Source organism: Sciurus vulgaris (genome assembly GCF_902686455.1).
Source record: "Sciurus vulgaris genome assembly, chromosome: 5".
Taxonomy (NCBI): Eukaryota; Metazoa; Chordata; class Mammalia; order Rodentia; family Sciuridae; genus Sciurus; species Sciurus vulgaris.
Genome location: NC_136465.1, coordinates 109,188,429 through 109,200,520, shown reverse-complemented (window position 1 = coordinate 109,200,520; position 12,092 = coordinate 109,188,429). Strand labels below are relative to the sequence as shown.

The window sequence follows — 12,092 nt, the reverse complement described above, 5'->3', positions numbered from 1 at the left end:
ACCCTCAGATTTTTTAGTAGGCCATGGAGATGTAATGATAATAATCAGAAGGTTCAGGGACTCACCACTTATTGTTTATTTTCCTTAAGAATGCCTCCTTCATTTGAAAATTCAAAATAGTTCAAAGACTGTTAAGAAATATAGCAAAAGGGCATTTGTTGTTAAATTGCTATTTGCAAAAAGGACAGCAGTTGTCATTCAGTTTACAGCAATTACCTTCATTTTGTGGTGGGTTGTTTGCTTCCATTGTAGCTGAATTCTTTCTCTTAATGTTTGCCTTGGTGGGCCGTTTGTAATTATTTTACCAAGAAAACGATGCAACATTTTGTTGTCTGTAACTAGTGTTTACAAACAAACCAGTAAATAGCCACACTTATAAGGATTAAAAAAAAAAAGAGTGTTTGTAAACTGAGATCAGACTACCCGGTCTCTCTTCTCTTTAAATACAGCATTTTATAATTGAAACCACATAAAGGGTTGACAAATAAAACTGGAACTACCAGATTCATCAACACATTACCCACAGTCCCTGTTCCCACGCTGTGGGCACTTGATTGTTATCCTATCATACAAATGTTCTCACTTTTATTAGGAGGTTTATATTCACTTTAAACAACTGCCTCAGCAGAGCTCTTGGTCTCTGAGTTTATATCAGCAAACTCTAAGTTGGGTTAAGATGGCTGTGTACCTTTGCAGATATTTTCCCTGTTCTTGAACTGCCATTGCTTGGTTACTTCATATATATTCCAAAAAGTTGGAGTGACGCCTATCAAGATGACAATTTTGCTCTTAATGGTAACAAAGTTGGTCTTTGTGATATTTACTGAGTTATTCCTTATAAATGTTAAGTCATTGTCTCTGCACAGTTCCAAGGAAAGACCAAATAGGACCTCATGATATAAAAATTAGGTGGTTAAAGGAAAGTCAGTAAGGAAACCCCGCTCTTCCGGATGATCCTAGGAGGTCCTCGGGTAATGGGTACATTCATCTTCTGTCTTGTCAATCAGTTACTTGTTTTTAAAATTCTTTGAGTTATCATCATGGTTCCTTAGAAATGATCTGAAAAGTGTTGTCCTCAGCTGGCAGCAGAAATCACTGGCATCAGAGTCTCTTATTTGGAAATAATAATCCTGGAAGGGGAGAAGTGGCACATTCAGGCTTGCCAGCACTTGAAATACATGTAAAAAAGGACAGCGGCAGTGCCACTGAACTCTATTGAAATTCATTGGATTAAGAAGCTTTTCAGAAATAGGGAAGTGGGAAAGTGAGTGTCATGCTAACAATGAGTGTCTATTTTGTAAACAGAAAGAGTTGGCATGAGTAGATGAGTCCCACCCATTGTTTTAAAAGTTGAGCACTTACTGCTTAGTTTATGAGTCATCATGCATCTGATAAGGTGTTCCAATAATTCAATTCTCTTGGCCCCAGAAAGATAGGAATGTGTGTACGCACATGCACATGTGTGCGTGTGTGCACGCATGTGTGCATGCATGTTCCCGCACAAGAGTTAACTCCTATTTATGCAATTACATCGGGTACCTTGGTGCTATCCAGGGACAGCAGGATGGCCTCTGTTTTGGTCCACTGCATTTTTCTTAACTTGCAAAAGACAACTCTACTGTCCATAATTTTAACAGCATAATTTTCATCTCCAAGCTGTGTAGAATGCCTTTTCCATTCACGTTCTGCCTTGCAGGAGACTAGGAGGTGTGTATCAGCATAGTAGGGTAGTTTAAATGTAGTCCAGAGTTGGATTTGCAAGTTAGCTTGAACTTTTATTACTCACGAAGTGGTGGTTGGTTTAACAGATTAGAAAACAGCTCCTATGTGGGCTGGTTAGTTTAGCTTTGTTCTATGGGCACAGACGTCTCCTTATATCATGCACATGGTATCAGAGATCTCCATCTATATCAAGGGTTGGTCGTCACACAACAGCCCATAGACCAAAGCTACCCACAGTTACTTTTCTTGTGGCCTGCTAACTCAGAAGAGCTTTTATTGTTTTAAAAGGGTGTAAAAAAAGAATAAGATAGTTTTAATATATACATTGTTTCATGGACTCTGTATAACAACCCTATTAATCATCCCCATTTTATAAAGAAACTAAAATTCACAGAGGCTAAGTAGCTTGCCCAGAATTACGCTGATTCCTGGCATGGAGTGCGGCAACATCTCCTTTGGGCATTCCTATTGTACCTGCCCCAGCTCCTTAAATGTGCAGCATTACTATGGAAATGGAGTGGCAAAGTATGAATGAAACCCCACATCTACTATTCTACTGGGGAGAAGTTCAAAATAATGGTATATGGAATTTTTCTTTCACTCAAGAGTTTCACCTTTAGAGGATGAAGAAGTGGGCATCATTTTAAAGGGTAAGGACATAGGTTTGAGGACAAGAGCAACCAGCTGTCTTCATGGAATGTAAGAACAGGAACCAGGAGATGTCAGCAGTTATAAATGGAGCACCCACAAAACCCACAGTGCTTTACCAACTATAGGCAAAAACAGGAAGTGGTAGTAGCACACAGCTTTCTTTCTTATTAGCACAACTTACTCATTTAAGCTAAGACTTCCTGCTAATTATTTTAACCTCACAAAGCATTAACTATTCTGGCAAGTTCTATTTCTGCCTTCATACCTCTTTTAAATATCTTTCTTTTTAGGATCATATTAACATTTGATATTATTTGATTTGGACATCAGTGATACATATTTCTTTTTCTAGACAAAGGAAAATACCTAACTAACAGGCTAGTTTAAGAGAAGTTTTGCACCAAAGAGTTCAGACTGACATTCAAGAAAAGAAATGTAAAGAATTTTACAAAAAATTGATACCTGCCTGCTCCTGGGCCAGCCTTTTAAAATCATCCCTTTCATTCCCTAGTCCAATTTGGAAATACTACAAATAATCACGTGCTACTTGACCCTGATGTACTAGTCCTCTGATGCTAGCTGTGTGACCTTAAGCAAATATACTTAATCTCTCCAGGCTTCAGTTATCTGCAAATAGGAATGTAATAGTGAAGAAAAAAAAAAATGTTTCCGATTATGCATGTCTGTAATCCCCAAAACTTAGGAGGCTGAGATAGGAGGATCACAAGTTTGAGGCCAGCCTCAGCAACTTAGCAACACCCTGTCTCAAAATGAAAAATAAAAAGGAACTGGGGATTAGCTTACTCTATCAAAATGTACCAGTACCCCCACAAAAAAATGCTTAGGATGGGCCTGACATTTAGTGAATATTCTTAACACTTATTATTGCTAATAACCAATAAAGTATTTTATTAATTATACTGAATTCCCATTAAAATAAATTAAAGCTCAAGAAACTTACGTCATGTCAAAGATAATTTTGAACTTTTCAAACTCTCTAAAATATTCATATGAATCGCGGACTCAGAACCCTCATCGCTCTCTTTACTTTCAGACAATTTGAGCTCTCATTAAATAAAGGATTCTTCCTCTGTGTCCCTTGCCTCTTCATGTGAGCCTCCCGCCTGGCATGGCTTCCCCAGGACAGGACCTGTTCCTGGCCTTGCACTTTACTGGGAACCTCTGGTCAGTGCCTCCTTCCCTATGCACCTCAAATATCAAGGTCCCTTGCTTGCCCGTAACCTGCTTCCTTTTTCACTGACACTCTGGCATACTGTCCTGATTCTGAGTTTTCCAACCACACAGACAGGCTGCACTTTCAGTTCTTGGTCTCCATCCTCAGTTGAGTCCTCCACGCTGCCCAGCCCTTCCATGACTTGCGGGAAGTGCTCTACTCTGTCAACAGAGTTTTCAAATCTTTATTCTGTCCATACACATATTTCCCTTGGAGGAATGTGGGGTGGGATGGACATCAGGGAGAATTAACAGGGATGAGAGATGAACGAAGAGGTACAGGTGGCTAGAGGTAGTCGCAGGAGAGAAAGAGGCCAGCAGCAGAGGGGCAGGGCTGCAGGAAAATGATCAACCAAAAAGCAGTATGTTGCCTTTGGTTTATCTAGTTCTTTGGTACTGTATTTACATTTTTTCTTATAAACTGCCTCAACCAGCAATATATCTGAGTTTTGAAGTGAGGGCTGTGGGTTGGTGGGAGACAGGAATGAATAAAAACAGGACAAGTATTAAGGTCATTTTAAAAATTCCAGCTCAGGGAGTTTTCAGACTGTTCTGCTCACTTAATTGAGACTGGTAGAAGTTTTGTGCTTCTAACTGGATTTAGAAGAGGAAAAATTAGACTTTGTTTTTTGGTTTTGGAGAAGGCCAAGGTACAACTTTCTTTAGTTGTTATGAATCCAGGTTCATCCAGCACCAGCTGCTCGCACTGTGCTGCTCAAGTTTGACCCCAGTGAGATCAACACTCTGTGCCTGAGTTTCATTATTGGCAAAGTGGATGCCATGTCCACCCGGGATCCTCAGATCGCATCCCTGAGTCAGCCTCCAAAACAGGTTGGTGATGCATTGCCAAGGCAACCAGTGACTAGAAAGGGCTGAGAATTACAGTGAAGCTGACCATTAGGACAGACAGGCCCAGACTGAGGCTTCCACCTCTACCCTGATCATCAAAGCCCTCAAGGAACTACTAAGAGACAGAAAGAAATAGACAAACTTCAAACATAGAGGAAATACAACTTTGATGGGACCGCCAATATTGCCCAACAGATATAGCACAAAGAACTTTATGGAACCCTTGAGGAGATCCCAGGAATTGCCCAGTCTGTGGGCTGTGATGCTGATGGCCACCACCTCATGACATCCCAGATGACAGCAGCAGCCATGCAGTGGGATGCCCAGCTAGTTAAGAAGGACAAAGGAAAAATATCTCAATACAGAATCAGCTGACCAAAAAGAGAAATGAAAGAAGAGGAAGCATTATATAGTGTGGTGAGCCTCAGACCACTTTTAGAAGGAGCAACATGGAGAAGAGTCATTTGAAAATAATGTTTAAATATATATCCTGGTGAAGTAAGGAAAGCTTAAAGATGTCGGCCAAAAAAATGTGCAGTGATTCAGCTGTAAGTGCTTCCTGTCGTTGCAGTCTTACCTGGGCAGCTATGGGTTCACGTTCCAGACAATGGAGCTGTCATGTTGGCATAGCTCCCCACTGCAGACAGCGTGGCAGTCTACCTAGCTACAGCGTGGCAGTTATGAGAAACAAACAACTGAGATGTGTATGTCATAGGGCAGAGCTTGTGCCTTTTAAAATTTTTTTCTCTTGGTCCTGGGGAGTGAACCCATGGGCCCTCTACCATTGAGCTAAAAGGCCTGGGAAACCTTCTTAATTTAATTTTGAGATAGGGGCTTGCCAAGTTGCCCAGGCTGGCCTCAAACTTGGCAATCCCCCTGCCTTAGCCTGTATGAAGCTGGGATTACCAGTGTGCAGCACTATACCTAACTGGGAGTCTTTGAACCTCACCTCTCCAGAGTGGTCCGTGGACCAGCAAGCATTAGCATCTTTGGAATGCTTGTTAGAATGCAGAATGTCAGGTCCCCGCTGATACCTGCCTACCTGCTGAATTAGCCGCTTTCAGCTTTGGCAAGGGAGAGTCATGCTAGAGAGGAGTGTGGTACGTTCTTTTGAAAACAGCGGGTCCTGGAGGAGTTGAAAGCACTCAGCTGGGAACCAGCCCCCAACACCCCCATCTGTGCTATTTCTGGATCCAAAGCAGTGACAGCTGCTTCACCTCCACCCCTTGCAAGGGCTCTGATGCTAGGTTGGGAGTGTCACATGAATCTTGCTGTATAACAAAGCTTTTAAAAATACGTCTCATCTCCCTTAAAATGTTCTGAGGTTGTTTGTTTTTGTAGTTAGGTATACTTTATACACAATAAAATCCCCCGATTCAAAGGGTAGGATTTGATACACTTGTGAAATCACCTGCACAATCATGGTGTAGAGCCTTAAATATTTTTGGTTCTGTTTGTTGTCAAAGCTTTCCATTTTATTCCCATATATTATTTTAAAAATGAAATTTATTATAACTTCATCTATAGAATCATTGGGTAAGTTATGGAAAATAAAGAATTACATTTCTGTCAATAGGATTCAAAACATAGGTGTCTAGAATTTCATTGTTTAAAATATGAGTAAATTTTCTAGTAGCGAATAGAGTAAATATATCTTAAACCACTGCCACAAATATTTAAGAACTCATGAACAGCAGGACTATCCCTGAGGACTGAAGGGGGCAGATTCAAAAGTGGCAAAAAGTAGACACCAAGCAAAGTTATAGAGCAAATTACTAAATAGCTTGTTTATGTGCAGTTACTGCAGAAAATATTGCCTCAAAGAGGCTATAGAACTTTCCTAAATGGCAAAAATTAACATCTTTTTGTTTAGTGGGGGGTACTGAGGATTGAACCCAGGGATGCTGTACCACTGAGCTACACCTCCAGCCCATAAAAAAAAAAAAAAAATATATATATATATATATTTAATTTTGAGACAGGGTCTCAAAAGTTTCCAAGGCTGGCTTTGAACTTGTGATCCTCCTACCTCAGCCCCACCACTCACCTGCCATTAGATGGGATTAAAATTGTGCACTTTCTAACTCAGCTTAACCTCATCTTTCAACATCTGGATAAACTAGTAGGTTTAGGTAGTCTGGATTTTACCAAGATATTGACATAGGACTCAGGTAACTCACAAATGAGATCCTAATAAGTTCACTGTTTCTTAGTTAAGAGCCAGTTGTTTGCGTGTTTGGTGTTAAATGTAAACAGGTCAGTAGGTAAATTCAGTCATCATGGCCTGTCCTATAACCTGGTGATGGAGACATAATAAAGCAATAAAATAAAAAAATGATTCTAGCTGCCCAGTGAAGGATGGACCTGAGGGGCCACAAAAAGGAAGACAGGTAAAAGTTATCAGATTTGCCCAGAAATTAAAGATGATAGCTCCTTGGACTGATGTCAGTGGAGATAGGAAAAGCAGCTTATGTATTTGGGATGTATTCTGGAAGTAGACATGATAGGATCATTGCAGATGAATCAAGTATGAGGGACGAGAGAATAGGTGAGAGATCAAGGATGACTTTCAGGCTTCTGGCTTGAGTAGTCAGCTAGATATTGAGTCATTTGCAGATTGTCTTGTTCTATTCAGTTAGGATCAGTGGCTTCATGAAGGTACACTGAAGATATGGAGCTGCTGAGATGCGTAAAATCAAAATAAATAAATAAAAAGATTAAGAATTTTAAAAGATAGCACAAGTCTTGAGAGATAAAATGTAATAAAAATAAATGTAGATTTTTACACTTAAAAAAAAAAAGTAGACAGGATAGAGAATCAGGCAGACTTGGTCTAGTAGTACTTTACACCAGAAGCTCAAAAAGAATAAGGAGTGTGGTATGGCTGCCATAAAAATGAATCCCCAAATAGATTGCCTTAAAAGAAATATGATGGCCATCTCAGAGAATTAAAAATCCTGTCATGCTTTGTACTGTCTGGGCAGAAACTGAAGTTGTAGTGTTGATTTAGCACATAGCCTTGAAAAGGGTGGTTGAGAAACTGGACCATGACTGAGATGTAGATCATCTGAATCCTGTCTCACAAGATGAACAGTTGGAAAGTTTGGAGGTGTTTAAGTCAAAGTGTACAGTCACCTTTAGAAGGATTATTAGGTAGAAGAGGGGTTAGATTTCAGGTAGAGTCAAATACACCTGGAGAGTAAATTAAGGACCAAGGGTAGAAGTAGCAGTAGTGATTTTAGCTCAGCCTCAGGTTCAAAGCACAGAACTATACAGAAACAGAACGAGTTGCATAATGCATTCCCTCTCAGAAGGCATTTTGTAGGTCTGGGTGCCTGTGTGTTGGTGTGGAGAGCGGAGGTTTCTTGTACTGGGTGAAGAGCCAGACAGGATAGTCTCAGAAGGTCTTCCCTGATTTTGGTCAAGAAATCTGAGTTCCCTAGAAATCCTCTCAGGAGACACAAAATGTCCTAAGATTGCCTGCACTGTCTTTCAAGGTGTTGCTGACACAGGACTTTTGAGAGTTCCTGATCACATTCTTCACAGTTCTGACTCTCCCACCAGCCCTTTCCCCTCAGTCCCTGTAGTTACATGCTGTAGATCCCCTTCTTGTCAAGGCCAGACGCACTGTGAAATATCAACACCTTGAACCCAAGTTCCACCTAAGAGTGCCTTTTTCAGCAACCAGTGCTTTGTGCCAACCACATTAAAACTTTTGGCCAATGGTTAACAGTGTGGAGGCTTAAATGATAATCCAGGTGAAATGAAAAAAGGAATTACTCGTGTTAACACAAAAATACCAGCTTGTGTTTCTCTTCCAGTAAGCCATAATTATATGTTCAAATACCTATTTGGACAAATAGGGGCACAGAGATCCTCAACACCAGTGTTTAAATAAGCCCTCACATTCTCCCCCTTCGCTCCTCGCTTTCCTTTACATGTCATGGTTTCTGTGTCTCAAAGCATTTCTGACTTGATTTTCTTAACCATTCTACCATCTATTAGAGTCAATTAGACAACATACTGCTTCTTTCTAAGAATCTAAACAAAGAGGTGTCCTTTTCTAAATGTTAATCTTACTAACCCCAGCTTCTGCTATAACATAAAGAATTCTTAGAACTTTACATATACACATACACAGTTTGCTTTTCAGTGGCCTGACAGAAAAAAGAAAGTTTTTGTTTTATGTTAGTTTTCAGTCTTGGAAGGAGAGATCTATATTCTAGGAGGGATGAAGGAAAGTCGTCAGAGATTGGAGGGTTAAATGCAAAACCTCTGGGACACTCACTGTGTGTCCTTTCCTGTAGGGCGCCACGTTTTGTCCTTTAAACATGGGAGCAGGAGGACTGTTTCCATCACCGTGGGAGTACCTGATCCTGCTGTGTTTTAATGTGGGGGAAGAAAATAGGGAATCACCCTACTAGAATCTTCTCTGATTGATACTTCTCCCATCTGATAAAGGAAAAGGTGTAACAGGAGTTTATGAAGAAATTTTTCACTTCTTTGACAAGGGCCAGAGGCCCACTGAGATGGGCATCAGCTACTAAGAGATTCAACCGATAGAATGCGTGCATGTGGTTCCAGGGATGACTAGCAGAGAGACTACTGCAAAGGTTTAAAGGTTTTCATAGAATATTTCTTTTGCTATTAAATATTCAGTTTCTTCCAAATTTAGGGACTTCGGTAAATTGTTATGTAGATGCTAAGTAATTACTACCTCCTGCTAGGCACATCTTTCTGCAAGATCATACCACAACCGTGAGTCTGTGGTAACACCTTCCCTACTGTCCTCATCATGCCCAGCGGAGTCTGATTAGGGCACATGGTCACCCCAGAATAGCACATGACTGATCCTAACATGGCACCCAGCCTGTCCCTACTGGGAAGCCCATGCGATTCTGTTCTGTTCTGTGCCTCCAGGGTCTGTCACATGCACATATAGAAGTTGCCATTTATGTTCAGGGTCCCTGAACATGAGAAAACTCTGAATAAAACTCAATGCTTACTTCAACATAAATGTTGTTTATCTTATAGGGGAAAAAAATTCAAACTGCAATTTGACCCTGTATCTTTTTCTCACACAGAGCATATCAAATCATGTTTCATTACAAATGTCAAAACTACTGGGTTGGTTAATAAATGCTTGCTCTCAGTTTCTTGTGTCCTTTAACCAGAAAAGATTGTAAGGGACTTACCACCTTAACCACCCTCCTCGCTCAAGCTAAATAAATATGTATCTGAAGGTACTTCCTTAATCAGCATAATTAATCTAAATTTCCCTTTATTGGCAGGACAGGTTGGCCTTTACCCAAAGTGTTGGGTTTTCTATTTTTCCTTCCCAGAGCTGTCTCTCTTTTGTTTTCTGAACAATTTCTGGCAGTCCATCTGTTCTGCTGATGACTGTTCTGTGCTTCCTGTTTTCCTCCACTGGATTGCATGCAGGAGAAGCAAAAGGCTGTAGGACCAGAGACTAAGGAGCAGTCCTTCTGTCTGGGGCCAGGGAATGGCCCTAGGAGCTGGCCTCTGAGCTGGGCCAAGAGCCACTGGGTTCAACAGGTGTGCTGTGGGGGAAGGTCAGGGGCAGGAGCCCTGCCAGGAACAGCGTGGTGTGCCAAGTGCCTCTCAACAGCACTTGCTAGGGAAATAATTGCCTTTATTTACTCAAACATGGAATCAATTGCAGTAATTTATTGTTCTAGGTCTATATTTCTCTATATTCAGGGAGTAGTTTCACTTGGGGAATGGAAATTTTTTCCCCTTTTTAATAAATGGGCTTTGTTTTCAGTTATCATGTCAGTTTTAACCAAAGGATTCAGAAATAATCTGTGTAAATCTCCCATGTCATTTTAACTGTAATTTTTCTTGAGAAGGGTTTGATGATGAGCCAGATGTACTAAAACAAAAACATGAGTTCATTATTTGAAAAAAAAAAAAAAAAGTCTTTTCATTACACTTGTCAGAATCGCCCCAAAGGAAGAAGTGGGTATGCATCTCAGAGGAGCCATGTGCAAAAAGAGCGAAATTAGATAAGTGGCACAACGTATAGATTCAAAAATAGTCATAGAGGGAGAGGTTACATCATTCGGCTTGTGCCTTTATGTTTTAGGTGAGGAATCCAGAGATGGAAGCAGTTAAGCAAGTTGCCCAAAGTCACGTGGTCACTCTTGTAAGATCACTCACTGCAAACTTTTTCCTTCACTCCCCACCCCCAAACCACTTTCTCACCCAGATGTAAAGAGAGAATATCCATCCGTGCCATAGACTAAAAACGTGTTCTTGCACAATGTGGTCTTATAGTCATCTCAACTGAAATGTTCCCAGAGAGCTGTTTGGGCTTCAAATTACATGAAGAACTTGAACTAGTAGAGTTACTCAGATTCTAATGAGCACTTCTTTATTTGGTAGGACAATTTTATTAAGGTTTTTAAAGCAGGGTGACTAATAGTTTCCACATTCTGGATACTATTAACAAATAGTGTTAACCATATAAATAAACCTTTGCCCTTCTAGAATGCAAGGTCAGAATATGTTGTTTTCTAATTATTACAACAGAATTTATTTTCTTTGCTTCAGGATACTTTTGACTTCAGTGACATTGCTGTCCATATATTCAATAAACCTTCTATTGATCTGTTCCAAGGAAACAGGTAAGCTGAGAAGACATCTAATTTTGTTAAAGCCAGGGTGAGTGGTTTTCATGGTGAATTGTAAACAAATGATGCTCTCTCTGTTCAGCAACCTGATTATTAAAAAGAAAGACTGCTTTGACCCACCAGCAACTGGAAGACTTATTGTGGTATTTGCCTAGAAAAACAGGCACTAAAGTTTAAATTGTCATGAGCAATGAGCAAATAGCATTGTCATTTAAAGTGAACTCTCGGTTGTGTCTGTTTTTCTCCTTTAAGATGACTTCATTTTAAAGGCTTCTGTTTTCCCTTAGGCCTTCATAAATCCCGAACAAAGATTGCATGTTTTATATCATAACCTCCAAGGTTTTGAAAGTAAATAGACCTTTTATCCTCTTTGGTGCATATTCCAAGGAGAAAATGTTACTCCTGAGGCAGCGTGGGAGGGAGCAAGCTACCAAGGACTTCAAGTTCTCTGGGCAGTGTAATACCTGAAGTGTTTATTTTCTATTCCTGGGACACTGGATTATGTTTGTAATACTTTGACTTTTACATTAGCTAAAACCACATTGGCTAGCTATTATTGTATACAGATGACTGGAACATTTTGTAATAAATTTAGGATCTAGCAATTGTCTAGTTTAAACACCAGTCTTATGAAAGATTAAGTAAAGGTTTAATTATAGCCTGATCCATGCTGCTTTCTGAACTGTCATAAAGAAGTGTAACAGGTCATTGTGTTTTGTTTTGTGTTGTTGTTCTGTTTTTTTTTTTTTTTTCTTTTTTTCTTTTGGGATACTGGGGGTTGAACCCAGGGCCACCCACAGGGAGGCAAATGCTCTACCTAGTGAGCCATACACATAGCCCTTCTTATTTTTTGTTTTGAGTCAGGGACTTGTAAGTTGCTCAGGCTGCCCTTGATCTTGGAATCTTCCTTCCTCACTTTTTGAGTCTCTGAGATTACATATGTGTGCCACCATCCCCGGCTAAACAGTTTGTTGCTGTTGTTTT

The 12,092-nt window shown here is 40.2% G+C and overlaps 1 protein-coding gene across 3 annotated transcripts in view; it reads left to right on the top strand.

Moving 5' to 3' along the window:
- SLC38A1 (solute carrier family 38 member 1) overlaps positions 1–12,092 on the top strand; it is a 64,599-nt gene that overhangs the window by 34,734 nt on the left and 17,773 nt on the right. For all 3 annotated transcript variants that reach the window (XR_013764161.1, XM_079142474.1, XM_079142475.1), the window contains exon 6: positions 11,029–11,102. Coding sequence is in view for 2 of the 3 variants with exons in the window: in XM_079142474.1 (XP_078998600.1) it covers positions 11,029–11,102 (74 nt within the window). In the remaining variant the exon portion in view is untranslated. The remainder of the gene's footprint in view (positions 1–11,028; positions 11,103–12,092) is intronic.